This window comes from Lynx rufus, unplaced genomic scaffold, assembly GCF_022079265.1.
Source record: "Lynx rufus isolate CCGP_SWC_20201006 ecotype Redwood Valley unplaced genomic scaffold, mLynRuf1.p SCAF_10, whole genome shotgun sequence".
Classification (NCBI taxonomy): Eukaryota; Metazoa; Chordata; class Mammalia; order Carnivora; family Felidae; genus Lynx; species Lynx rufus.
In genome coordinates, this window is record NW_025814824.1 from 59,332,831 (window position 1) to 59,358,662 (window position 25,832).

Consider the following 25,832-nt stretch of genomic DNA (forward strand, 5'->3'; position numbering starts at 1 on the left):
GTTTAGACACAGGTAGTAACCAGGCCTGGAGACTGGGTGACAGGATTTCTCATCATTTCTTCACTGTCAGGATACTGTAGCTGCAAAGGATGGGCTCGACTTTTATTATTATTTTTTTTTAAATTAATACGCAAATTCTAGGAAATTTGTATCTGACTTTCTAGGTCATAAATCTGGCTACTTGGCTGACTGCGGGTAGGGCACCTTCGTGAAGAGTTCTAGCAGACAGTAAGCACTGGGGAGATTTTGTTCCCTGAAAGGAAGTTGGGGTACTATGACCCAAAGACAATGACATGCATCGTGGGCAATGAAGAACCAAAAAATGTCTCCCACAGTTATTATCCCCAACTGTTAGATGAGCAAATTGAGGAGATCAAGCTTTAATCTGCCCAAGGTTACCCAATCCAGCCAGGATCTGAACCCAGGCAACCCTGAGTCCTGGGTCCAACCTCTATAAGTCTCTTTATTTTTCTGCTTTTCACATACTCTTCCCTTTCTTGATTCTTAGGGGCCAGAGCTGTGTCTGCTGCAGAACCCAGTGCCACAAGCTTACAGCATAAGGCTAGCACTTGCATCTGTGAGGACAGCCTGAATCCTGGGCCAGATGGAAGAGAACCAAGCAGAAGGGGAGGGGTGAAGAAGTATGCCAAGACCCTGAGAAAAAGAAGGTCTTTCCTACAGACTGACTACACTTGTCAGGTCTCCTTTCCCCTGGTGCCATCAGCCTCCCTGGAGAGTGTGGATGATGTGTGCTACTACGACAGGGAGCCCTATCTGGCCCTCGGAGCACCCTCCCCAACTGTGTCCTCTCTGCAGGACATGCAAGGTGAGCCTGGCCTCCTGGAGACCAAGGCCCTGGGGCTGCTGGGTCCCTTGAGGCAGACCAAGAGCAAAAACCCAGCCTCCCGAGTCATGGAGATGGAGCCCGAGACCATGGAAACCAAGTCAGTTATCGACTCTCGAGTGTCTTCTATTTCTGCCATTCGCCTCCGGATTGACCCCAACCATAAAGATAGTTCTGGGGTTGCCCCCCTGACTGCCACTGTTGCCAGTTCCCCAGCCAGCACCCCTCACTGTTCCAGCCCAGGCTCATCTGGCCTAGATACTGCTCAGGCAGAGCCTTCCCATGCCTTGTCTCCACTTCAACACTCGGATGCCAGTGTCCCCAAAGAACTCACCCTAGAGCTAGGGGACAGCAACTCCTCCCTCTCTAGTGCTGACCCAGACCCAAATAGAGTCTGCCTGACCGTCAGCCCAGGGCCACATAAGGTCTCTCAAGCAGACACACTAGAGTTGGGAGGGATCCAATTGGAAACAGGACTGGGATCTTTGTTTACAAATCCTATGCAAGAAACTGCCCCCAAATACACAGAGCCTTTGTTGTCTCCTCCTCTAGTCAGGCCTGGAAGTGGTGAACGTGGGGTAAATTTGGGAGAGAAGATGGCTTCTTTCCCTACAGAAGAGGAACAACAAGGACAGCTATCTCTGGGACATGATGGAGAAGTTACAAACAAAAACAGCACCAATTTATTTCATGATGAATCTGGGAAAGATTCAAGTGACTCCAAGAGTGACCTGTCGAATGCTGTGCCACAGACTATTGGTGTCAATGCTCCAGCTGGTGGAATGAGAACCTCCCTCTCCTTGAAGACTCCTGTAACAGGAACTGAGCAGATCCTGCCACATTCCCCCACGGGTCCCCAAGGACAAAGCAGAGAAACCCCAGGCCAAGCCTGCCAGGCCCAAGAGCAAAAACTATTGGAAGAGCTGGATTTAGACCCCGATTTCTTGCTTGGGGACCAGACCATTCCATCAGCCTTCCCTCTGGAGGGGGTCAAGGCAGAGCCACTTAACCACACGATAGGGGAAGAGACAGCCTCTCGGGACACTCCTCAGCAGATCTGTTTTAATCCAGCTCCTTCTCTGCCAAAGCCACTACCGGGTCCCCCAAAGGAGCCCCACTTAGAAGGTTCAAACCATTGTTCACTGTCAGAAAACAAAGACAAAAGTCCTAGCGTCTGCCTTCCTGCTGAGAAGTCTTTCCTGTGCTTTGCCCCAGAAAGCCATCCTAAAGTTTCTGCCAGTCTCAGGATGGCCACATCTTTGGGGTTTGTGGGTGTGAATGAGACAATGGCCCCCAGGATTGGGATGGAGCAGTGCAGCTGCCAGTTCTCCTATGCCACGTGCTTCCGTGGCCTGCAGCCAGAAGCAGAGGAAGAAGACCGGGCCTTGGAAGCACACCCCACTGCCCCCCTCACGACGCCGCCCTCTGCAGGAAGCCGGCTGGCCCTCCCCTGGAGGCCTGCCCGGGCCCGCAGCTGCAGTGCGGAGCCCCTGTCGAGGAATAGCCACATCTGGCCAGAATACTGCTCCAGGGCCCTGAGACAGCTGAGAGCTGCCCCTGCCAGCACCCCGGAGGGCTTTAGCCAACTCACAGAGAGCTTACTGGAATTACAAGATATTTTAGAAGCTTCCTGGGGGAATGGGAACAAACATCCCCCAGAGAAGTGCACCTGGCACTTTTCAGAAAGCCGGAGCCGCCTCTGCATGGGTTCCCAGAAGCTCCTGGCGAGCTGTCAACATGTGATCAGAATGGACCAGTCCCCCGAAGAGATGCAGGGTGCCGTGCGGGACACCTTCCAGCACCTGGTCCAGCTGGCCGGCCTGTGCTTCCAGTTCACAGACTGCAGCCGCTGTTCCACTCGGCACAGGGAAGCAGCAGGGAACCTGAGGGACGTGGTGTGCGCCTACCATCAGTTCGTAGAGGCTGCTAGGCTGACCTGTGAGAGAGGCTACCACGACCTGAGTGTGAAACTCTTGGCCCGTCAGTGCACGGCTCTCACGGCTGCTGTGTTTTGTTTGACCCAGAAGTTCCGAGCATCCACTGCCCTGTGAGCAGGCCGGTTGCCCAGGCCCCTGCCTTGCCCTGGACACTTCCCTGAGAAGCTCCTCCATTCCTCCACCACCCCTCCAAAATGTTTACTAGAGTATTCAAATAAACTGCTGCTTAATCCTGACCTGAATCATACAGAGTGATAAGTTTGGTTCAAAAGCATTCACTCATGTTCATTCAACAAACATTTCACTGAATACCTCCTCTGGGTCAGGCCACGTGCTAGGTCCTTAGGATAGAAAGGTGAATTAGACAAATCCCTGCCCCTGGTCAGGATTCTCACAGACCCTCAGGGGGATACAGATAAGTAGCTTGCCATCAGTAAACTGTGCCCTAATAGTTTACCCTGGGGATGTGGAAACAGGAGGAATTCACAGACTGTCCCAGGATGACAGGGATGAGGGAGGAAGGTGGGGATCACTGAAAAATGGTCTTGACTTCGCGTATCACACTGATTTGGCAATAACCTTCACAAATAGGAGTGAATACATGTGATATTTGATAGATTTTATCTTCACAAGGTTTGGTTTGCGGCACCTGCACCTGCAGGCCTGGTATTCTTGGCTGCCTCGCTATGACAAGCATAGGTTGCCACTAGGTGGCAGTTAAATTCCTTAGTTGCATGGTGACCCACATCCAGGAGTGGGTGCTCTGTGCTTTATCTCAAATTGACTGAATGCTGCACACTTTTTCTCTGGTAAATACCTGTAAAGGCAAACATAAAGCCCTGAATTCAATTTGCCTTTTTAAGAATAATATTAGAGGGAAAGAAATATATTTAGTACCTTTCTCACTAATCCCAATTAAACCAGTTAATCCCAGTTAATCTTAGTGGGACGTTGGACAAGCTACTTAACCACTCAGTGCTTTGGTTTTCTCTTCTCTAAATGTTAATAGTTCCTGCTTTGTTGGGTAGAAATCTAATAAATAATCTAGTAAGTACTCAGTAAAATTCAGTAGTAATCCCCAAACTTTATGGATGCCTCTCCTAGTGTGAAACCATTTCCTACATTTTGTTTTCAGACTCCAGGAAGACTGATCTCAAGATACCCCTGGGATGTCTTTTTCCCCCTGGCTTCTCTGTCCAGGCCAAAGCTGGCTTAGACAGTCACCTTGGGCTATTAGAGCTTGTTCAAGGGGGCCCTTTGTCCCTCTGGTACTCCTGATCAGTTGTGTGTCTGCACTGGCCTCCCAATTCCTCTCCTTCACCCAGAACAAGGAGGGCAGAATGAGTGTGTTTATGTACCCAAACCCTTGGCAATTAGAGGAAAGCAATATTTTGGGAGACGAGAAGATATCTTTCTCACCCCTTGTTACCAGTTATTTGTTAACTAACCAGTGAACCAGTACTTGTGCCAGGAAAAGATTTATTTTCTTAGAGGCCTATTTCTTTTCACATAATATTTTGAATAAAATTTGAATAAGGATCTCGAACGTAGATTTGTAGTGATTGTATGGCCATGAATAACAGGAACAATAGGACGCTGAAAAAATAAAAACTGTATAATGTGAAACAGGACCAGCAGAAAGCTCTGAAGAGCTATGTAGCTTATTTACATGAACGTAATCTGTATGTTTGCAAGTTTAAAGCAAGGAGCTTAGGACTTCAACTTAACCAGAGCTGGAATACTGGTGATGTTGTTATAGGCACCACGCTGGGCCTCAGTTTCCCCAACTGACAAAAGGAAATAGTACTCGTCTCATTTAGTGAGGGCCTACGGTGTGCCAGATGCCTTACTTACATACCTCAAGTACATTTTCTTATTAATGGGGACAACACCCCAAACTAGAGATTGTTATGTAATACACATTTGGCATATTGTGAGAAATAATAGTGGAAGGCGGGAAGAAGACTGTGAAGCCTCTGGCACAGGCACTCAAATGTTTATGTCTGTCTGTGCTTCCTCTCCCCTCAACTCCATGAACTTTCTTGGGCTGCTACTGTATGGAGTTAGTATTTTGCTCTGCACTAAGTCCCAGAAGTTCCAGGAAATCCCCCACTGCTTGTTGAGAAGCTAAAATGAGGGGAGTGGGGACTGGTCCTGTTTAGCACCTTTTTTGAGATACACCACCCCCAACATGAATAGGCAGAATGGGATGCAATGCAAGCCAATTGTTTAGTGACTAGGAAACTACCAGACATTTACACTCCTTCCTTTTCCCATTCACCATAATATTGGCTGATTCGTTTCTTAGACAAACATTTGTTACAACCGTTGCAGGTGATGCCTGATGTGGGATTATGAATGTAAATAATTGGGTAAGAATCCTGTCTTCAAGAGCTCCTGGTCTAAGAGATAAGATGACATGTAGAGATAGAAACCTACAAATATAAGGTATGGTCTGCTCAGGGTGACCAAAGAGGACAGATAAGGTGCTAGGAGAGCTCAAAAGACAGAAGTCATTTTGTGGTTGGGGACAGAGTGGTGATCGTGGAAGGCTTCCTGTAGGAAGCAGCATTAATTAGAAGTAGCTACTGAGCATCAGGTCCTAGATTTGGTAGATAGGAAGGTAGGTTGGAATGTGTTAAGAAAGGAGAAAAATCACTCATTTAGTGATTCTGTCAACACATATTTAGTGTGCAGTGGCACTGGGAATTAAATCATCAACATGATACATGTTCCCCTCAGGAACTTATAACTAGTAGGAAAGACACAGAAAAAAATAAAAAGATTACTGACTGATAGGTCATGTAAAGAAATGAAGAGTGCCAAGACAGGGATGGGATGAGCCAATCTTACCTGGGTGATCAGTAAAGGTCTCTCTAAAGAGGGAAGGTTTAAGCTGAAGCCTAAAGGATAGGAAGGAGCCAGCCATGGAAAAAGTGAGAGGAAAGGGAACAGAATCTGCAGAGGGCCTTGGTATATTTGAGGCATTTCAAGAAGACAGGTATGACTGGAACACAGCAAGCCAGAGGAAGAATGATAGGATGAGTTTAGACGGGCAGCCAGGAACCAGGCGGGGAAGGCCTTGGGAAGGTTAGACTTCACATCCAAGTACAATGGGAAGCCACTAGGGTTTGGAAAAGGGAGACACATATCATCTGACAAACAGATATCTGCTGCATGGTGGGAGTAGGGGGTTGGGGGGCGGTGGTCAGTGAGACCAGCTAAGAGGACTTTTCTGGGGGGTGGCCATGGGCTCATTCAAAGGTGAAGAGACACAAGAGCAGTGGCAGGGAGAGAGGAAAATTATCCAGTTGGGCTGAGGGCAAAGTGCAGGGACTGGTAGGTGTGGTGGGAGCCACTGAAGATCCTTTGAGCCACTCTGCAAGCCCTACTGATTGGGAAGCCAGCACCAGCTTCTGAGCAGAGAAGAGATGTTAGAGCTGGGTTTTAGGGAAAAGCCCTCTGGGGGATAAAGAATGTTTACTTTTAACATTTAAATTGCTCCAGTAGCAGATAAAGGATGGACTGAAGGATTAGGGACGGGGTGGGGGTGCTGGAGGATCTATGAAAAGACCAGAGAGGGAAACAGTATGGGGCCAAGGAGGGATCCAACAGGGCTGTGGTTTCTTGGGTGGGAGATAGTTCAGGCTCTTACATGCTAAGGTCTCTTCCAAAGGGTGAGACCGCTGGGATAGCAGGAATAAAGGGAAGAGTAAAGGGTGACTGTTGGTTTTTTATCAGGTCAAGGCTTGGGCCAGTCTCTTCAGGGTCTCTGAGCCTCGCTTTCCCCCTGGGTCTGTAAAGGGAGAAGGAGAAGGGAGAGTGGCCAGAGCCTAGACTCACTTGTTAAGGGCCCAAGCCCGAATATCTCTATTGTCTGCCTAAACAGCCAGGTGGTGGTGAGGGCAGCTGTGTGCTCAGGGAAGCCTGTGTCAGTTCGTGGGCTCTGCTGGTTGTAGGGGGTCCAAGGGAGGGCAAGACCCCCAGGTTGTGAGAAGAGGGGTGGTTCCAGCCCGGTTTCAGCCCAGTTTCCCAATGCCCAGCCCTTGAGAACCATCAAAGCCTCGGGTTACCTGCCGCAGCCTGCGAAAGTGGCGAGCGGCGGGTATCGTAATCTCCGTCTCACAACCGAGGAAATAGGTTCAGGCAGGCGCAGCAATACCTGGGTGGTACGCAGCCAGTGTAGATGGAAGGCAAAGCCTCCCACTGGCTCCGGCACACCAAGCTACCAGGCTGAAAACCACAACTCCCAGAATGCCACTCGGAGGGGGGCAGGAACCGGAAGTTGGCCCGGAGGCGGGGCCTGACGTGCGCCGCCGAGACTGCGCGAGGTGAGGGATTCAGGTACGCCTGGGGTTCGTTGGGTGGACTGACGTGGGGCCAAAGGGGTCTGACTTGGGGCTGCCGCCTGGTTCGTAGGTGGGACAGATGCCGGGAAGCGACCTTCTACAGTCGTGTGGCCTGGTGTCCTCCACCTTCTTGGTGCTTTTCCTTTCTGCCACCCCTCGCACTAGCAGGCTGTGGGCCAGACGGGGCGCACAGGCGGGGTACTCTCGGACCTGGGGTCTTGGTGTTCTCGTGCTGAAGGTGCCAGAGGACTGGAGCCAGCTTCGGTGGACTAAAACTTAGAAAATGAGAGACGCAAACAGTTGTGCAGACAGAGGCTGGCCCGTCACTTAGGGCCCAGCGATATGCTCCTCAGGTGGGATTTGGGTTAGAAAAGATCTGAGGCTTCTGTCAACTCAGAGATGGGGATGGGTGGAGAATTTATTAAATCAGTAAGTATTTATTGAGCGTCTGTTATGTACCAAGCCCTTTTCTAGGCATATAGGATAGAGTAGTGGACGAAACAAACACAACACCTGCTTACGTTATAGGAATGGGGAAGTTCAGACAATAAGTAAAACATGTGCCATGTTGAACAGTGATATAAGAATAAATTGAGGCAGGTAGCCATATAATTATCTAGGGGAAGAGCATTGGAGGTAGACACGACAGCAAGTGCAAAGGCTCTGAGGTGGGAATATCCTTAAGTATGTTAGGAGCAGCAAGCAGACCAGAGAGTGCAGAGGACACTCGATGCGGGAGGTAGATCTTAATGAGGAGTATAGGCCATTGTAAGGATTTCAGTTATGTACTGTAAGTGAAATGGAGAATACTACATAGTTCTGAGCAGAAGGGTAACATAATCATAAAACATTTAGGTTCCTTGTGTTCTGCAAGGCTCAGTGCTGAGTACTGGGGGTGCGCACCTGAATTCTTTATCCTCTCTTCCCTGGAAGAGCTTGTAACGTAGTGGAGAAACAGACCAACTGTCAGTCAAGGCTGAGGTAGATAATTGGAGCCCCATGGAGGCAGAATGGACATCATTCCCAAATCCTCAGCATGTAACTATTTGTTAAATGATTGATTAATTGAATAATTCCAGTACTTGGTCCTGGACCTGTAATGGAGGCTCAGAAAACATTTTTTAATGAAATGAAATGCTAAATCTGGGCATAGATAATGTCTCACACAGATTAAGAAGGTTTGTTTTTCTGTGATGCCCAATTTCATGTTTGCTTTCTGAGAGTCACTAGATAGCAAGGCTCTATTCAGTATTTACTGAGCTTCCATTTTGTGCCAGGCCTTGTGCTGGCCACTGAAGATACAGAGATGAAAAGGATATGGTCCCTGCCCAATCTGCTATATTTCAGACTCTTTGGTAGTGGTTGGAATTGCCTTCATTTGATTTTCAATATTGCTGTATCCCAAGATCCTCAGGGACTATAGGAACTTGGGGAGGTCTGAGATACAAGGAGAGGACTAGGAAGAAGGGAATGGGGGTGGTAGTGGTAAAATTCAGTTCAGTTCAACAAACATTTATTCAAACACTGCTGTTTGCAAGGTTCTACATTGTGAACTCTTACAGTATTTACGTAAATATAAGTACACAGTCCCTCCTGCAAAGGAATGCAGTTTGATGAGAGAGAAAACATGAGCACAGACCTTCCAGTTTTCTAAACAGCAGCGGAAAACTCAGCAGCCCCTCCAGCTACTTCAACCCTAGCTCTCTTTTCTCCTTCTCAGCCAGACTTCTCCAATGAGACATCTACATTCATTGCCTCTCAGTCGTTCCCCAAAGGGGTCTGGCAAAGAGGAGGAGCTCAATGGATATTTATTGACTGAACGAATGGACAAACAGATGAGAATACAAAATGCTGTGGAGTTCAGAGGAGGGAAAGCACATGGCTGTTAAACTGGCATTCATTTAACAAATTGGTGTTTTCTCACCCTAATAAAATGAGGTTGTTAGGTGTTGGACCAGTTTATCTTAAAGTTTTCATTTTTCTTTTTTGAATGCCTAAATGCAGAAAAATGCAGATGACTCTGATGATGGGCACAACAAAACTTGCTCAGTCATCTAAAGGAACGGGTATAATGAGACTGGCTATCTTTTCTTAAAGGTATTTTTTTTTTTTTTTTTTTTTTTTTTTTTATTTTTGGGACAGAGAGAGACAGAGCATGAACAGGGGAGGGGCAGAGAGAGAGGTAGACATAGAATCGGAAACAGGCTCCAGGCTCTGAGCCATCAGCCCAGAGCCTGATGCGGGGCTCGAACTCCCGGACCGCAAGATCGTGACCTGGCTGAAGTCGGACGCTCAACCGACTGCGCCACCCAGGCGCCCCACTTAAAGGTATTTCTAATCAACATTGCCATTCATATGTGAACGGTGCAGTGCTTCTGAAATGCTTAAGAATAACTTGGCCTTTTCCTCGTTTTTCTAGAAATAATATGTACACTACTAAATTTTGTGTGTGCCTTAAATTCATAGTGACACAGTCAATGGTATAAATAAATACATTAAAATCTGTACTGAGTATTAAAGAAAGGACTTCTGAGCATAAGTAAACTTTAGCCTGTGCAGGAAAATGAACACAAATTTCTAATCTGTAATTTTGAAAATCTAGAATGTAATTTACTTGGCCATATTCAGGAATATATCTGGTGGTTAAATGTTTACATGATGTGTGATGAATACCTCAAAACTGCTCAGAAGACTTACCTTTTTAGAAAGCCTGAAAGAACAGCACTGGAAGAGATTGAATAGCCTGTATTTCATGAGTAGTTGCTCCATGTCAGGCAAATGAAATAGGTCTAGTTCTTGCAACAGTCCTGGGATGTAGTATTATCCCATCTCAAAGAACCAGTGACAGAAAGTTAAGTGCGTTGGCTGTTATCCTACTACTCACAGGTAGCAAGCTGGGAAGCATGGCTGAATCCTAGGACTGCTATGTTTCCAGTACAACAGCCTATTATGTCTAAATGAAAAACAACTAGGGGCACCTGAGTGGCTCAGTCAGTTGTGTCCACCTTCAGCTTGGGTCATGATCTCACAGTTCGTGAGTTCAAGCCCCGCCATTGGGCTCTGCTGACAGCAGCCTGGAGCCTGCTAAGGATTCTGTGTCTCCCTCTCTCTCTCTCTGCCCCTCCCCTGCTCACATTCTATCTGTCTCTCTCAAAAGTAAACATTTAAAAAAATTTTTTTTAAATGAAAAACAACTAAAATTTGGCCTCATTTTGAGCATTTGATGGAGTATAAGAAAACAGTATGAGCTTAACACTAGAAATGTTTGCTAGTAACAGGAGTCAGAACATTAGAGAACTAAATATAATCCTCGGACTCTACTTGTCTCTGTAGTGGGTAATATTTATATAGTTAATATAAATGCAGCTTATTGGTTTACGAATTTTAGAAACCACCAAGGGAATAGACAGAGCCCAAGAGGGTTAATTTTGATGACACATCACAATGTAGAGCCTGTCTTAAATATGTAAAATTAAAGCCTCAGCTTACCAAATTGGAACATTAAGGGTGGAAGAGAGAGAGAGGGAAAGATTAGGGTGTTTATTTTCGGAGCCTAACCTTAAGGAGTCAGAGGGTAATATATAAGATTGTTGAACAAGAAGTAGAAATTTAAAGGATATTCTTAAGCATAGTAAAGATGTCTTCTGGTAATTGTCATGACAGAGGTATGGGTATTGGACTTACCTTCTGATAAAAAAGCTGTAAAACTGGACAGATTATATGAAGAAACTGTTTTCAGCATTGGACAATAAGCAGGACAAGACTGTTATCTTTGAGAGAAGTGGATTTGAGATGGCTTAAATGTAAAAACTAAAATTATAAAGGTATTTCTAGAAAGCAACATAGAATATCTCTGTGCTTTTTGGGTAGGCAAAGATTTCTTAGAAGACACAGCATTAACTTTTATACTTAATAAAAAAATAAAGTTAAAAAGTTAAAGAAATAAAGTTAATTAAAAATGATAAATTAGACTTGGTCAAAATTTAAAATTTCTGCTTAACAAAAAGCCTTGTTAAGAAAATGCGCGGGCAGACCACACACTGGGAAAACCTCTTCTCAATACCCATGTCTGAAAAAAGACTTGTATCCAGAAATATGATAAACTTCAACAGTTCATTAATAAAAAGATAATTCAAAAATGAGCAGAAGACTTGATCAGAAATCTTATGAAGATATATTATGAATGGCCAATAAATTACATGAAAAAGTGCTTAATATCATTAACAATCAAAGAAATTCAAATTAAAACACAGCTAGGCTCTACTACACAAGAATGGCCAAGATTAAGAACTCTGGCAACAGCAAATGTTGGTGATGCTGCAGATCATCTGGAAGTCTGATTTGTTGCTGACAGCACTGTAAAGTGGTGCGGTCGCTTTGAGAAACTGATGGCAGTCTTTTGTGAGTTAAATAGGCAACTATCCTATGCCCCATCAACTCTACTGTTAGGTACTTGGCCAACAGATATGAAGACATATGTCCACAAAAACACTTGTGTGAGAATGTTGTTAGCAACTTTATTCATAGTAGTCCCAAATTGGAAAAATCTCAAATGTTCATCAATAGGGAAATAAATTATGGTATATCATACAATGGAATTCTGCTCAGCAATTAAAAGGAATAAACTACTAATACATGAAGTAACACGTATGATTCTCAAACACGTTGAGGGGGAAAATGTCAATGTCAGTGTTTGAATCCATTTATATGATGTTTTATAATAGGCACAGTTAATCTATGGTTATAGAAAAAAAACAATGGTTGCTTTTGTCGGGTTATGGGAATGGGATGGAGATTGACTTGCAAAGTGCAGAAGGAAAGGAACATTCTGGAGTGATAGAAATGTTCCATATCTTGGGGCACCTGGGTGGCTCATTGGGTTAAGCATCCAACTTTGGCTCAGGTCATGATCTTGTGGCTCACAGGTTCAAGCCCCACATTGGTCTCTGTGCTGACAGCTCAGAGCCTGGAGCCTGCTTTGGATTCTCTGTCTCCCTCTCTCTCTGGCCCTTCCCCTCTCAAGCTCTCTCTCTCTCTGTCTCTCTCTCTCTCTCTCTCAAAAATAAATAAACATTAAAAAAAAAAAGAAGAATGACTAAAAAGTTTAAAAAAAAAAAAGAAATGCTCCATATCTTGATGAGGGTGTAAGTAACACACCTATGCTTTTGTTAAAAACTCATTGAGCTGGTATGTTCTCTCCACACACACAATATTGAGCTGTACCTAACCTTTGGGTTTTACTGTATGTAAAGTATACCTCAAAAAAATTTAAAAGTCAGTGTAACAGAAAAATAAGAGGGGATATTATGAGTGATTTGAATTCTAGTGTTTCATAGGGAGTTGATAAAAGTTAAAGTTGATTCAAGAAGTAATGGAAAGCATATGATTTCAGGATAAGGAGTTAATTACCGGATGAACTAAAAAGACCTGATTAACAGGTTGGCACTAGAGGTGGAAGGGATTGGAATGAGGATCATTACTTTTCATTATAAATCTTTTTTTTTTTTTTTTACCATATGCATGGATCATATTACATACATTTGCTTTTGCAAAGCTATACTTTTCCGAAGATGGTGGAAATGCACTGGACTCAGAGGTGCAGCCATAAACAATGGACATATGTGACACTTAACTGTAGGCTAGAGTGGTTTTTTTAATTTTTAGAGAGAGAGAGTGTGAGTGGGGGAGGGGGCACAGGGAGAAAGTGAGAATCTTAACAGGCTCCACACTCAGCCTGGAGCCAGATGTAGGGCTCAGTCTCAACAACTGTGAGATCATGACTTGAACTGAAATCGAGAGTCAGACGCTTAACTGAGCCACCCAGGTGTGCCTAGAACATTTTTTACTTATAACCTTTGCAGGGATTTTGAACAGCAGTTTGAAATTATGGCCCTTGTTTAGTGTGCCATAGCAATGGGTACTCCATATTTTCCTACCTCAGCACTTCTGATGGATATTAAGTTTTCTCACTGGTGACTGTGGCTTTCAGCTGCAGTGATACTTAACTGAGTTGGGAGAAGGAATACATAGTTTGGAAAAACAAATTATGATACATCACTAGCAACCTAGAATTCTTGGTTGGTTTCGGGTAACTCTTCACCATATGTTTTTGGCTAGCTCTTACCTTCCTAGGATATTTCTAGTAGTGGACTTCACATATAGTAGGTGTTCAATAAATGTTTGCTAAAGGAATAGTTCTAAATATAAACTGAAACATAATGGAGGAGGTGGCTTTTGCCATTTCTGTCCCACCCTCAACTACTACATGCATTTTGAAGAACACAGTAAATTACTTGACCACCTGTGTCACTGCAGCCGTGAATCATTGGTGATTGCTAGGAGCTGTCAGGAGCTGTGCTTGTCTTCTAAAAAGTGGATTTAGCCTCCTTGGTACTGAAACATTTCTGGGCTGACCCATTTCTCTGGAAGACACAGACACTTTTCTCCATTCAATAAGTCTGTGTTAATATTTCCCACATGTCTACTCCTTCAGCAACACAGTAATGCTATTTGACATTGGGATGCAGGGAAATACCTCTGTAGGTGAAATAAGGTGACGTCTCACGTAATTGTGCCTTTTTCTGACCTGGGTGAAAAGGACAGAAGACTAAACACATGGACTGGAAATTGGAAGGGAGTGCTCGGAAAACAGACTCACGCGTGCTGCAGGAGCAAGAAGTCATCCTAGAGGACACAGGTGAAGACAGCATCTCTGAAAGCTTCCAGCTTCTACAGATTGATGTGGAATGTGAGCATCTGGAGGGAGAGACACTGCCCACAGGCAGTGCAATGTGGTGCTCAGTAAGTGCAGCGAGTTGCCTGGCCGTGGGCTTTGCGATGGTGCTATGTCCCAGAGACCCCTGTTCTGAGGGTAGGTACTAGTAACAAAAAGACTAGGAATGAGTTTGGTGTGCTCCAAAATTGGATGAATTTCCTGCTACTGGTTTAAGGTTTCAGTTCCACTTGAGTCATAAGAAAAGTATATAAAGTGCAAGAGGAATTTGTTTTAAGTGTATTTGTTTATTTTGAGAGGGAGAGAGAGAGCACGAGACGGGGAGTGACAGAGAAGGAGAGAGAGAGAATCCCAAGCAGGCTCTGCGCTGTCAAAACAGAGCCCTACGCAGGGCTCGAACCCACAAACTGAGATCATGACCTGAGCTGAAATCAAGAGTCGGACACTTAACCGACTGAGCCAGCTGGGAAGGAGTTTTTGTTACACCTCAGAAGGGTCAGGAAATCTAAGCTCTGCTTTAGGCCCTGTCCCTCCCTGTCCCTAATACATTTACTTTGGGCATATCACTTTTCTTTTCTGGGGCTCTGCTTTCTCTTAACACAATCCAGTCTTTTTTTTTTTTTTTTTTTTAAGACTAATATCTTTGTTCTCTCCTAACTCTAAATCTAACTTAAAAAATAAGTAATTGATTTGAATATTCATTTTCCTTTTTGTTGCTTACGAAGTTCTCAAACAATTTTGTTTTCTCGATGACATAAGAAAAATGTCCAAAGAAAACAGAGACACTGGGAAAAGATAGTTGCAGCAAAGAAGAGCAAAAGAAAGCAAGAAAAAGAAAGAAGAAAGGCCAATCGTGTAGAAAATTCAGGTAAAAATAAATCCGATTGCTGGTGTAGTCATTTATCTCTTTACGGACTAGTATCTGCATGTTCTTAGGAGAGTAGGAATATTGTTTTTAAGGAAAAACAAACCTCTTGGAGGTAGGACCTGTTGTTCTGTTTTGGGGGGAATCAATGTTTCAAAGACAGCAAAGTTTAAGGCTGCCCTGAAACACATAGTGAACATATGTGTTTATAAGCTCAGAAGTAGAAGGAATGATAACCACAGGAGCTAACATTTACTGAGTGCTATGTGCTAGGTTCATTGCTAAGAATTTTACATGGCTTACCCTGAGGGGTAGGTGCTTTTATTATCCCCATTTAGTAGGTGAAGAGACTGAGGCTCAGAAATTAAATAATGTGCCTAAGACTATCTAGTAATAAGTAAATGGACTGAACTCTGAGTTAGACTCAGCAATGTACTCCAGAGCCCACACCCCTCACCATTCAGCTGCACCCAAATGAATAAATATCTTGTATGAGTTTCAAGTTTCTCTTTGTGTACAAAAAATATCAGTTGGCTAGGGAGATTCTTTTCCAACTGAATGTATTCCTCTGTTTTCCCACTTTTACTCCTTTTTGATATTTCTACTTCAGGCATCTGCCCCCAGCACAGCAAACGTTTTCTGAGATCCTTAACCAAGGAGAGACTTTTGGAAGCCAAACACTCAGGACCAAGACTCTGTATTGATTTGAGTATGACCCACCACATGTCTAAGAAGGTAGGACATCCATTAAGCTCTGAATTCCTGCTCACATGAGGGACGTCCAGAAGGGAACAGCTTTGACAAAGAGCAGGACCACTTTCAGCCTCTGTAATTCCGTAGTAAACCAGCAAAAGTGTTTAGTTTTCTACACATGGCTTCTCAGTTCAAATTGGCTGTTATAAAGAATCAGGAAGAGAATAGATACCCTCTGGTTTAGTCTGCAAATTTTATCTGATCTTCTGTTTTGAGCCCCACCTTGTTGTCTCAGTATTCATGGTGTCCCCGGTCTAGATGGAGTCTTTCATGTTCAGTCCTCCAGAAATGAAATCTGGCTTTCTACTGGGGAGAGGAATATTTGCCTAGTTGCATGTTGATGAGATGACCTTGTAGGAGGTCTTCCTATAACGTATGTGTTTTAATCGTTTTCCATTCACCCCATTGGTAAAGGAGGGATTCCACCCTAGGGTTTTGGGGATGGCTGAAGAAAACACACTTGACATTGGACAGATAAGAATGATAGCAGTTTATTAGTCATGTGTACTCAGCCCAGGGGGAGGAGGACACTGCATGCCATGCAGGACCACATGGGATTATACTTGGGGACAGAATGAACAACCAGGGGCTGTGGGAGGCAGGCTTTGTAGTATCATGAGGGTGGGGTACTCCCTGGTTCCTGCAGGAAGATGTGTTTAATTTTCTGGGAATAACTCCATGGGCTGGCAGGGAATTGAAACTCACTACTTGGGGATAAGCAGGAACTAGCCTGGTCCCTTTGACAGAAAGGATTGTTTAGCTGGGGGGCCTTGTCTATGGGAGCAGAACTGGGGGAAGAGCTTGCATTTATTTGGACTTTCAGGGCCTACCTGGTTTCACCAGATGTCTAGGAAACACACAGTATTGGGCCTTAATTTTTGGCCTTACACCAAAAACCAGGTTCTTCTGTTTGCCAACATCTTTGTCGTATATGCTGGTGTTTGCATGTTTTTCAGAGAAACTAGGAAGACTGAAGATTTGGGGTTCGTACATGGAACCTCTAAGTATAGCCCTCTGAAAAGGTCAACCAAGAATTTTCTGTTTATTTTAATTGAAATCAGATTAAATCAAATCCAGAGTGTTTTTTTCTCTCCTGACCCAGATCAGGCCAGATTGTGAAACTACTTTTCTTAAGGTGATGTCTCTGAATCAGGATGGAAAGTTAAAACCTCTGACCCTGTTACATCTCCTAGAGTTAGGGTAAGGTGCCAATTTTATTTGATGGAGTATAAAACATGTCTGTTTAGTAATCTAACCTTTTAAAAATAAATATCACATGGTAAAATTTTAGATATGAGCTAAAAGAACAATTCTGTATATCATATTAGATATATAACAGCAGGTCCAGAAGGAGAGAGAGTTCAGAGTCTTTCCATTAACTCACTATTTTTGGGCTAGTATCATTACCTTAACTTTGATCTATAAGGTGTGTGTGCCATGGAGTGTAACATGCATGCTCACATATACCCTCCGTACTCATTCTTGGAGTAAAAGGGGCCATTCTAGTTCATCAGATTTCTCAGAGTAGCATTCAGTGAACTTACTGAGTAACCATTTGTCTTGTTTTGTTTTGTTTTGTTTTGTTTTGTTTTGTTTCGTTTTGTTTCGTTTCGTTTCGTTTTATGGTATGGTATGGTTTTTTGTTTTTTTGTTTGTTTATTTGTTTTTTTGAGAGGGAATGCGTGAGCCCAGGAAGGGTAGAGGGAGAGGGAGAGAGTGAGAGAGAGGGAGAGAGAGAGAGAGAGAGAGAGAGAGAGAGAGAGAGAGAGAGAGAGAGAGAGAATCTCAAGCAGGGTCCACACTGTCAGTGCAGAGCCCAGCACAGGGCTCAGACTCATGAACTGTGAGATCATGACCTGAGCCAAAATCAAGAGTTAGATGCTTAACCAACTGAGCCATCCAGCCATCCCTAACCATTTGTTGGTAGTGAATTTAGAAAGAGTGGGCATGCTTCTAGTCTAAGTTGTCGTTATTTCTTTGAAGGAGTTAAGTAGACTGGCTGGACAGATCCGAAGGTTGTATGGTTCAAATAAAAAAGCTGACAGGCCATTTTGGATCTACCTCACTGGATTCACAACAGACAGTCACCTGTATGAAGAGTGTTTGAGGATGAATGATGGATTTTCTAGTTACCTGGTAAGCCTCATTTTGCATATTACTTGAAGTGTCATTTGAAATATAGATTGTATGATAATAGTAAATTTTTTTTAACTTTTTCATATTTTTATATAAAAATATACTAATTCTATATTTTCACTATTGCAATCTAAAAAACTTTAGAATCTCTCATCAGTTCTTCGATTTCTAAACTTTCATCCTTCCACTGCATTGGCAGACTAATATTACCAGGTATCTAGGACTGTATTTTGTATTCTGTGTGTTGTATGCTAGACTGTATACTCCACGAATGTTTTGGGGGAAATGCTGTGACTCCTTTCTTGTTTACAGTAGTGCATAATTAGGGAGCATGAGTTATGGGGGAAGAGAAAATCCTTATGAGAGTAATGTGGACTCAAGGTGAGTTTTAGGGAGCATTCAGTTACTTTTTATCCCTTTCCCTAGGGTCCCATGAATGTGGTGATCATAATACAGGCAACAATCCAGAACACTTCCTAAGAAGTGCCACTAAAAATGTCTTGTGTGTTTGTGTTATGTAGCTGGGACTGGGTGGCGTGGACTTTCCTAGGGAGGTTCACAGAGGAAGAGAGTATGAAACGTGCCCTGTGTGGTCCTGCAGTTAGTTGTGGTCGCTGTTACTGTCTGAGTGTCTCTCCTACAGTACAGCCAGTTCCTGCTTCTCTTCTCTGTGCGGGTTTTATGATTCTCGTACGTGAGCCCCACAGACCCACTCTTAGGGTCACATGGTTCCCTTGCTTTGCCATCTTCATGCCTTTCTTAGGTGATTCTCCCCATTTTCATTGCTACTTCCTTTTGTATGTGTCTATCTCATCTCTTTTCAGAAACCAAGTTCCAGCATTCCCTTCATTAGAAGGTTGTCCCTGGTGTTATCACTCCCTCATCTGTTGTCCTGGGGCGTGCTTCCTGTACATCTGTTAGGGTGTTGTATTACTTTCTATCTTGTTTTGTAGAATGTCCTTTCTACTTCCTCTCCCCATTGAAGTACTTTGTGAGAACAGATTGTCAGACATGTGTCCCCTTGATGCACTTAGAGCCATGCCTAACAGAGAATTGATGCCTGGTAACTAGATGCTGCAGTGTGGGCTGTGTCTTAACCTAGTTCACACTACATTGGATTATTTACATTTTTCAGCTAGACATAACAGAGGAAGACTGCTTTAGTTTATTTCCTCTGGAAACCCTTGTGTACCTGACTCCTGATTCAGAACATGGTATGTACTTTCCTGCATGGATTCATGTAGCACTTTGTTCTAAACCCTGTGTTTGATTATTCCCTGTGTCAGAATTTATTAAAGCCACCCAAGGTGTATCAAAAAAAACAAAAGGAATGAACATTAATTGCACACCTCTTATGGGTGTATACGTCACTACACTTTGCACATGTCCTACTATGTGTGCACAGCTGCACAGATCTAGGGTCTCCAGCCTCATTGGACCTTGTGACCTACCTGGCAGTCTTTCCCAGTTTCCCTGGTCAGCTCCCCTCCTTGGCCCTTCTTGGATCAATGTTAGATATGTGTTTTTTCCAGAAAATCAACTATTTCACATACTTTTCAAATTTATTGGTATTAAGTTGATCTTAGTATTCTTTCCTAATTATTTCACATTCCTCTGTAATTTTTATTTTGTCTCCTTTATGAATCCTAATGTTGATTTGAGTCGACTGCCTTTTTTTTCTTGGTTAGATATGCCAAAGTTTTGTCTTTTGAGAAAATTAGCAAATCTATTACCTTTTTGTTTCCTACTTTATTAAATTTCTACTTTTATCATTAATAATTCTTTCCTTTTACTTTCTTTGGCTTTAGAAATTATAAAACAGATTTGATCTCAATGGCCTTCATTTTTTCATTAGCTCTTGAAGATGTTGATCTAAACAAAGTTTACATCCTTGGTGGACTTGTGGACGAAAGCATCCAGAAGGTAAACGTGCATTTTAGACCTAACAGCTATATTTTGAAAAGCGGGGCTTCCTTTCAGAGGTAGCTGCCCTATCATAATCTTACCCAAAAGGCCTAAGAACTCAGAATAGGAAGAAGGAATCTCTCCTGCCTCGGTTGGCCCTCCTGCTTGTGAAATTCCCTTTCTCATCAATGTTAGTGATCTGACCTGGCAGTCCAGTCAGGAACTGGCATGGGGAGTGTTTGGTAATTACATAAAGAGCCGTTGTTGAATTTCTTTTCTCCTCTCTTCAGTTCTGCAAGGATAACTCTGATCTTGACCAAGGAAGCATTGATTCAGCATTCTTCCCACCTAATTGTTCTTTATGAGAGTGGAGTTTGTTCCTTCTTGGGCTGTCTTTTCTGCTGACATAAGTTTTATCCTATAATTTTGATGTCAGTAAGACTGTGCAGATTTCTTTTGTTGAGTTGGAATTTTATTGGAATAATTGGAGTTTTGAAATATGTTTCTATTATACACACATTTGTTGAGATAATTGTTACTAGTTTATATCACTAATTAACATATTGCATACGCAATAAATAATGATATAATAAGGTGTATAAAAAGAACTACAGTGAGAAATAAGTCTCCCTCCTATCCTTGTCCTACAGTGCCCCCCACCTGAGCCAACCACTATTTTCTTGTGTATACTTCTTGATATAATCTATGATCACACAAGTGTTCGTGGGTATATTACATATATGTATTTTTTAATATATGTGAGTGTATTTTGGATATTTTTTCATATCTGTAGAGATATACACACGTATTTAATACAGGTGATACTTTTTTTTAAATTTTCTTAATGTTTTATTTAGTTTTGACTGAGAGAGAGAGAGAGACAGAGCATGAGCGGGGGAGGGGCAGAGAGAGAGGGAGACACAGAATCCGAAGCAGCCTCCAGGCTCTGAGCTGTCAGCAGAGCCTGATGCGGGGCTCGAACTCACAGACCGCAAGATCATGACCTGAGCCGAAGTCGGACACCCAACCGACTGAGCCACCCAGGCGCCCCAATACAGGTGATACTTAACTGAATTGCATTTATTCTAAAAAGGTCAGTGTTCTGGGGTGCCTGTGTAGCTCAGTTGGTGGAATGTCTGACTCTTGGTTTTGGCTCAGGTCATAATCCCAGGGTCGTGGGATCGAGCTCCTCATTGGGCTCTGTGCTGAGTGTGGAGTCTGCTTAGGATTCTCTCTCCCTCCCTGTCTCACCCTCTGCCACTCTCCCCCACTCTCTCTCTCAAATAAATAAAATGAAAAAAAAAAAAAGGTCAGCATTCCATGATTCATAGTGATAATCTAAAAAACAGGTGGGGGGTGGAGATAGAAGAATGCTAGAATGCTGGGTATTAGGAGCGCCTGGGTGGCTCAGTCAATTAAACATCTGACTCTTGATCTCGGCTCAGGTCATGATCTCATGGTTTGTGAGACGCAGCCCCGCATCAGGCTCTGCACTGACAGTGCAGAGCTTGCTTGGGATGCTCTCTCCCTCTCTATGTCTGTCCCCTGCTCGCGCGTACCCTCTTTCTCTCTCAAAATAAATAAACATTAAAAAAAAAAAAAAAAGAATGCTAGCTGTTAAATGAGAAATACATAATAGAATTGAAAAATCATTATTTTGTTACTCCCAGTGTAATCACTGATTGACGGAACTGATTGAACAAAAAGCGTGGGGGAACTGGCTATTCACACAAGTCTCCCAAGTGTTGCCCCACACATCACAAAGGCACAAATGTGCCATTACAGTGAAGTGAACTGGAGGTCACCATCTTACCAGATGTTCAAACTTAGAATCACCAGTGTTGACACTATGTGCCTCCCAATGTGATGGAATCTCACTTGCAAAGTGTTCTTACTGAAAACTGTTTAAACTACATTTAATCATGAAGAAACAGGATGTGAGGCATTCTGCAAAACAGTTGGACCACATTTTAAAAAAAAAAACAGTGTAATAAAAACGGAGTTAGGGGGCTGTTATAGATTAAAAGAGATTAAAGAGACATAACAGCCAAATGCAGTCTCCCACAGCAGAGTGACAGCTTTTTCTTTTGAGTCAGAAAAGTCTAGAAGGTCAGTGAGCAGGGTACAATCAGTGATGTGCAGTTTTAATACATTGTCTTCTCTTATCGCTCCAGTCGTGTTTAAACTGAAAAATAATTGGCACAATGATTTGCCACACGTATAGAACTTTTTGGTTGTTACTGCAGAGTTTGGCTTCCACACAGAAGATAGGCTGAGAACATTTCTTCAAGGGGAATCGTTTTATCTTTAAATGTTCAGAGGAGCAGAAACTAGACTGTGAGCTCCTCCAGGGCAGCATCCAAGTCTCTTACTAACTTTGAATTCTTGTACTCCAGTTCAAAATGATTGTAAAAGAATAGACTTAAAACAAAAAAAAAACCACCTAGACCATATATGCAAAGGGATCTTATTCTTCAAAAAAGGCTTTTGAGCAGCTATACCTTTATGTTATCTGAATCGCATCACATAACACATTTTGGAAGTTCTCTCTTGGAATTGTTTTATGTGAGTCTGAGAAGCAGGTGGTCCAGTGTCAGGACAGAGGTGCTAGGTCTGCTTCATGCTGCTCCAGCTGGTCAGACCACACTGTTGGTGGCCAGTCGATCATGACACAGTGGGAAAGGACAGTGACAAGCTGCAACAAATTCAGATGAATTTGGCCTGAATGATGAAGAGACTCAAGGGGGAGGCGACAGAACTGAGACTGCCAGAAGGATGCACAGGGCATGATCCCTGCTGTGGAGTACCTGAATGGCCATCTTATGGAAGAGACATTTTACTTGCTTGGTATGGTCCTGGGGGGATGGGACTAGAAAAATTAGTGGAAGGCTCAGGGAAAACAGAAAATTTGGCTCCCTGTCAAGAATTTCCTATTAATCCATACTGTCAAAAGTAGAATAGGTTTCCCCAGGATGCCTGTCATAAGGATTGTCCCTTTCAGGACAGAGGCCACTTGGAAGAGAGGCCATAAGGATAGACCAACATTGGAAAGATGATCGGAATAGAATAATTAACTATTGAGGCCCCTTCCAATAGTTAACTATTGGAAGTAATCTATACCAGTAATCTAACCAGTAATCTAAACCTTTCTTTTTAATCCTGAAATTGTAAGTAGGTAGATGATCTCTCCAGAGCTTCTTACAAAGTGGCAAATATAATTTAAATTTGAGTTCATGACTCAGGAACATCTTTAAAGGGATATTAGTTATTGTACTCTGACCCTAAATGGCCTCAGATTTTGGGGTTTTTTTAGTTTTTATGACTGCTTTCTGCAGTTTTCAGATCCCTTCCTTTTACTTGGGCTGAGTGCTCTCACACCTTATTGCTGTTTTGTATCTGACTTGAATCCTTTCTCCCTTTTCTCTAATTTGCTGCTGTCAAATGGCTATGGGCTGAAAACTCCAGATCCAGAATTACATCTTACCGACTTAGGGTCAGGAGTGTTCTCCTCTGGTTGATTAGATTGCTTGAACTTTTGGATGCAGATTGTGGCTGCAAATAAATATGCCTCCTTTTACTTATTTCCTTCTTGGTTGTAAATAGTAATAAATGGAAGCTAGTAGATAGATGACTCCCAAGTGAGTGAGATGTCTGCTGCACAAGCCATTTCTTACTTAGAACAGGTAAATACTCTTCATTGTCTGCAGTTCCTTCATTCTCCCTTAGGCTACTGATTTTTAATACTTACCATTTAATTATGATTACAGATGATCATAATTATACAGATGGAAATTGGAGTGGTGGTAAATGGGGTTTCTCATAATTTGCTATGCATATTACAATGAGAATATCTTTATCATTTTCACAAGAAAAATATTTGTGATTTACAGAAGGTGACATTTCAAAAAGCCCAAGAGCACTCTGTCAAGACAGCCCGCTTGCCAATCCAGGAATACATGGTCAGATGCCAGAATCGGAAAAACTATCATTCAGAGATCTTGGCCATCAATCAAGGTACTGCTTACATGGCCCACGCTTTTTTTTTTTTTAAGTTTATTTAATTTGAGAGAGACAGCATGAGTGGGGGAAGGGCAGAGAGAAAGGAAGAGAGAGAGAGAGAGAGAGAGAGAGAGAGAGAGAGAGAGAGAGAATCCCAAGCAGACTCCATGTGGTCAGCGCAGAGCCTGATGTGGGGCTCAAACCCATGAAACTGTGAGATCATGACCTGAGCTGGACGCTTAACCGACTGAGCCACCCAGGCGCCCCTCACTTGGCCCACATTTAATGTGTGTTAATTCTGGTGCTGCTTCTTTGCATTATGTTTACATATAAGCAGACCTCAAAGCAGTACCCCGTGACTAATGTGCTCAGATTTTATTGCATGCTGTTTGTGACAAGTATTCTAGCCTCTCAGATGCACTTGGCATTTTCTTCCTGGATCCCAACCAACTATGTTAAAGATGGGTGAAATTGTCCACTTGGCCTAGAATGCGGTGTTCAACCCATCAGTGAACTGTGAAGTCCTATTTATCCAGAATTCAGTCCAGGAGCATCTTGGCTGCTCCCTTCCCCCTCTCAGCCATTCAGAGACCCTCCTTTGTGTTCCATTGTACTGTTTTCCTCTCAGTGCTGCGGCACTGTCCATTCACAGGCTCGTTATCTCTCCATGTAGGCTGAGGTCCTTGTGGCAAGAGGGTCCGTGTGTGGTGCAGAGGTTTGTTAAATGAAATATTCCAGAACACCCTTTTCCTCATCAGTCATTTACTACTTTTTTCTCAGTGTGGTCACTATTTTCTTTTTACCCTCTAACAGTCTTTGATATCCTATCTGCATACTTTGAGACTCAAAACTGGCCTGAAGCATTGAAGAAAGGAGTTTCTTCCAGAAAAGGCTACGTTCTTCAGAACTCAGTGGAGTGATGGACAGACAGCCTAAGAAGTTGCAGGGGTGGGGAAGTTGCTGAAGGTGCCTTGACCGAAAAGCGGAGCAGAGGGTGGCGATGGCACACACTTGCCTTTACTTGACATCTTGGATCTTCACTAGAATATAAGTTACTAATAACAGGGACCACATTTTACACTCTTTTCTATCTCCGAGTGCCTGGCTCACAGGAAGAGCCCAGATATATGACTAAGTAAAAAGTTTACATAACCAGGAATTAGCCCAAAACTACATGGCTTTGGATGTATTAATTCATCTTTTATGTACCTATTTGTGAAATACCTATTCTTTAGAGATAGCTTAAATAATTAAATAATTATTATTATATCGAGTTTAATTTTCACTCAACTGGTATCAAGTTGTAGCACTTTCTCCAGCCTCCTCTGTTCATGGTGATTTTCCCCAACTCAGCGATACACTCTATGTGTTTTGCAGGATCCTAACCTAGCCCTGCTTTAAGCCCCATAGCACTTTGCTCCCACTTGTAGCTCCCACCCTGTCTCTCCTGCTCTGAGTATGGAGTGGAGGGTTTCTCTCTTCCTAAAGGTAGCCTCCTAACAGGACACTTTGTGGGAGTATCTTTGTATCTTTCTGAGCCTTGTGCAAACTAGTTTCTTCATATATATTTATAATCAACAGGCAGAATTGAAGAGCAAAAATACAGTATTGGTAAGTCTAACTTAAAAATAACCAGAAAAGAAAAAAAGTAACCAGGAAATACATTGCCTCTGATGCAAGTATGTTGGATAACCTTTCATTACACAATCTCAGTGATCCCTTTTCTCAGGTCTTAGTTACATATAGTTGCTTCAGTTACTCTGGCCAGCTTGGGTTAGTAAACTTGAAAGCTAAGCAGTTAGCAAATTCAGAGAATATATTCTGTAGCTCCAAAGAACCAAAACGTTATTTCTCTGCTCTCTTCCCTCCCTTTCATGATTTAATCCTAAAGGAGCTATCATCACTTGATAAATTCTATCAATATCTTTGTATTAAAAACAACCCAATCTTCAGGAAACATCTTTAGGAATATATAATGCTCCTTGGTCTTTATCACCGTATTAAATGAGTTCTATAATCTCTGTCATCCAAAAGGGACCTCCTATGGCTAGGCTTCAGGGGTGACTCTTATCATACTCTCAGAGAGGTCTCTGACCTCCGAACACTGACCTGGATCATCTGCCAGGCTTCATTTTTACCTCTAAAGACTTTGCTTACAATAATCAAATGGCATGGAAGAATTTCCTCTCCAACGCTATCACTTCTACCATTTTTTTTTAAAGCCTAGGCAGGAAGTTTTGGACTTGGCTTCAGAGATCCTCATCTGTGTTATTTACAGAACCAACAAAAAGCTGGATATATGCAAAATATC

The 25,832-nt window shown here is 43.0% G+C and overlaps 2 protein-coding genes across 6 annotated transcripts in view; both read left to right on the plus strand.

Moving 5' to 3' along the window:
• Nucleotides 1-2,895, plus strand: part of FRMPD1 (FERM and PDZ domain containing 1) — a 49,110-nt gene extending 46,215 nt beyond the window's left edge. The window contains exon 15 of the mRNA XM_047098942.1: nucleotides 509-2,895. Coding sequence (XP_046954898.1) covers nucleotides 509-2,895 — 2,387 coding nt within the window. The remainder of the gene's footprint in view (nucleotides 1-508) is intronic.
• A 4,209-nt stretch (nucleotides 2,896-7,104) lies between these two features.
• TRMT10B (tRNA methyltransferase 10B) lies at nucleotides 7,105-25,183 on the plus strand. 5 transcript variants are annotated; one of them, XM_047066423.1, is made up of 9 exons: nucleotides 7,105-7,125; nucleotides 13,729-13,931; nucleotides 14,623-14,731; nucleotides 15,339-15,463; nucleotides 17,465-17,617; nucleotides 18,753-18,831; nucleotides 19,473-19,540; nucleotides 23,413-23,536; nucleotides 24,335-25,183. In XM_047066423.1, exons 2-9 carry the CDS (start codon nucleotides 13,746-13,748, stop codon nucleotides 24,439-24,441), a joined length of 951 nt encoding a protein of 316 aa, XP_046922379.1. In that variant the 5' UTR covers nucleotides 7,105-7,125; nucleotides 13,729-13,745; the 3' UTR covers nucleotides 24,442-25,183. The 5 variants fall into 5 exon arrangements, with proteins under 5 accessions (XP_046922379.1, XP_046922372.1, XP_046922393.1 ...); XM_047066416.1 differs by lacking the exon at nucleotides 7,105-7,125 and adding an exon at nucleotides 9,425-9,458; XM_047066428.1 differs by lacking the exon at nucleotides 7,105-7,125 and adding an exon at nucleotides 9,440-9,458 and having other exon boundaries at nucleotides 13,734-13,931.
• The last annotated feature ends 649 nt before the right edge of the window (nucleotides 25,184-25,832 follow it).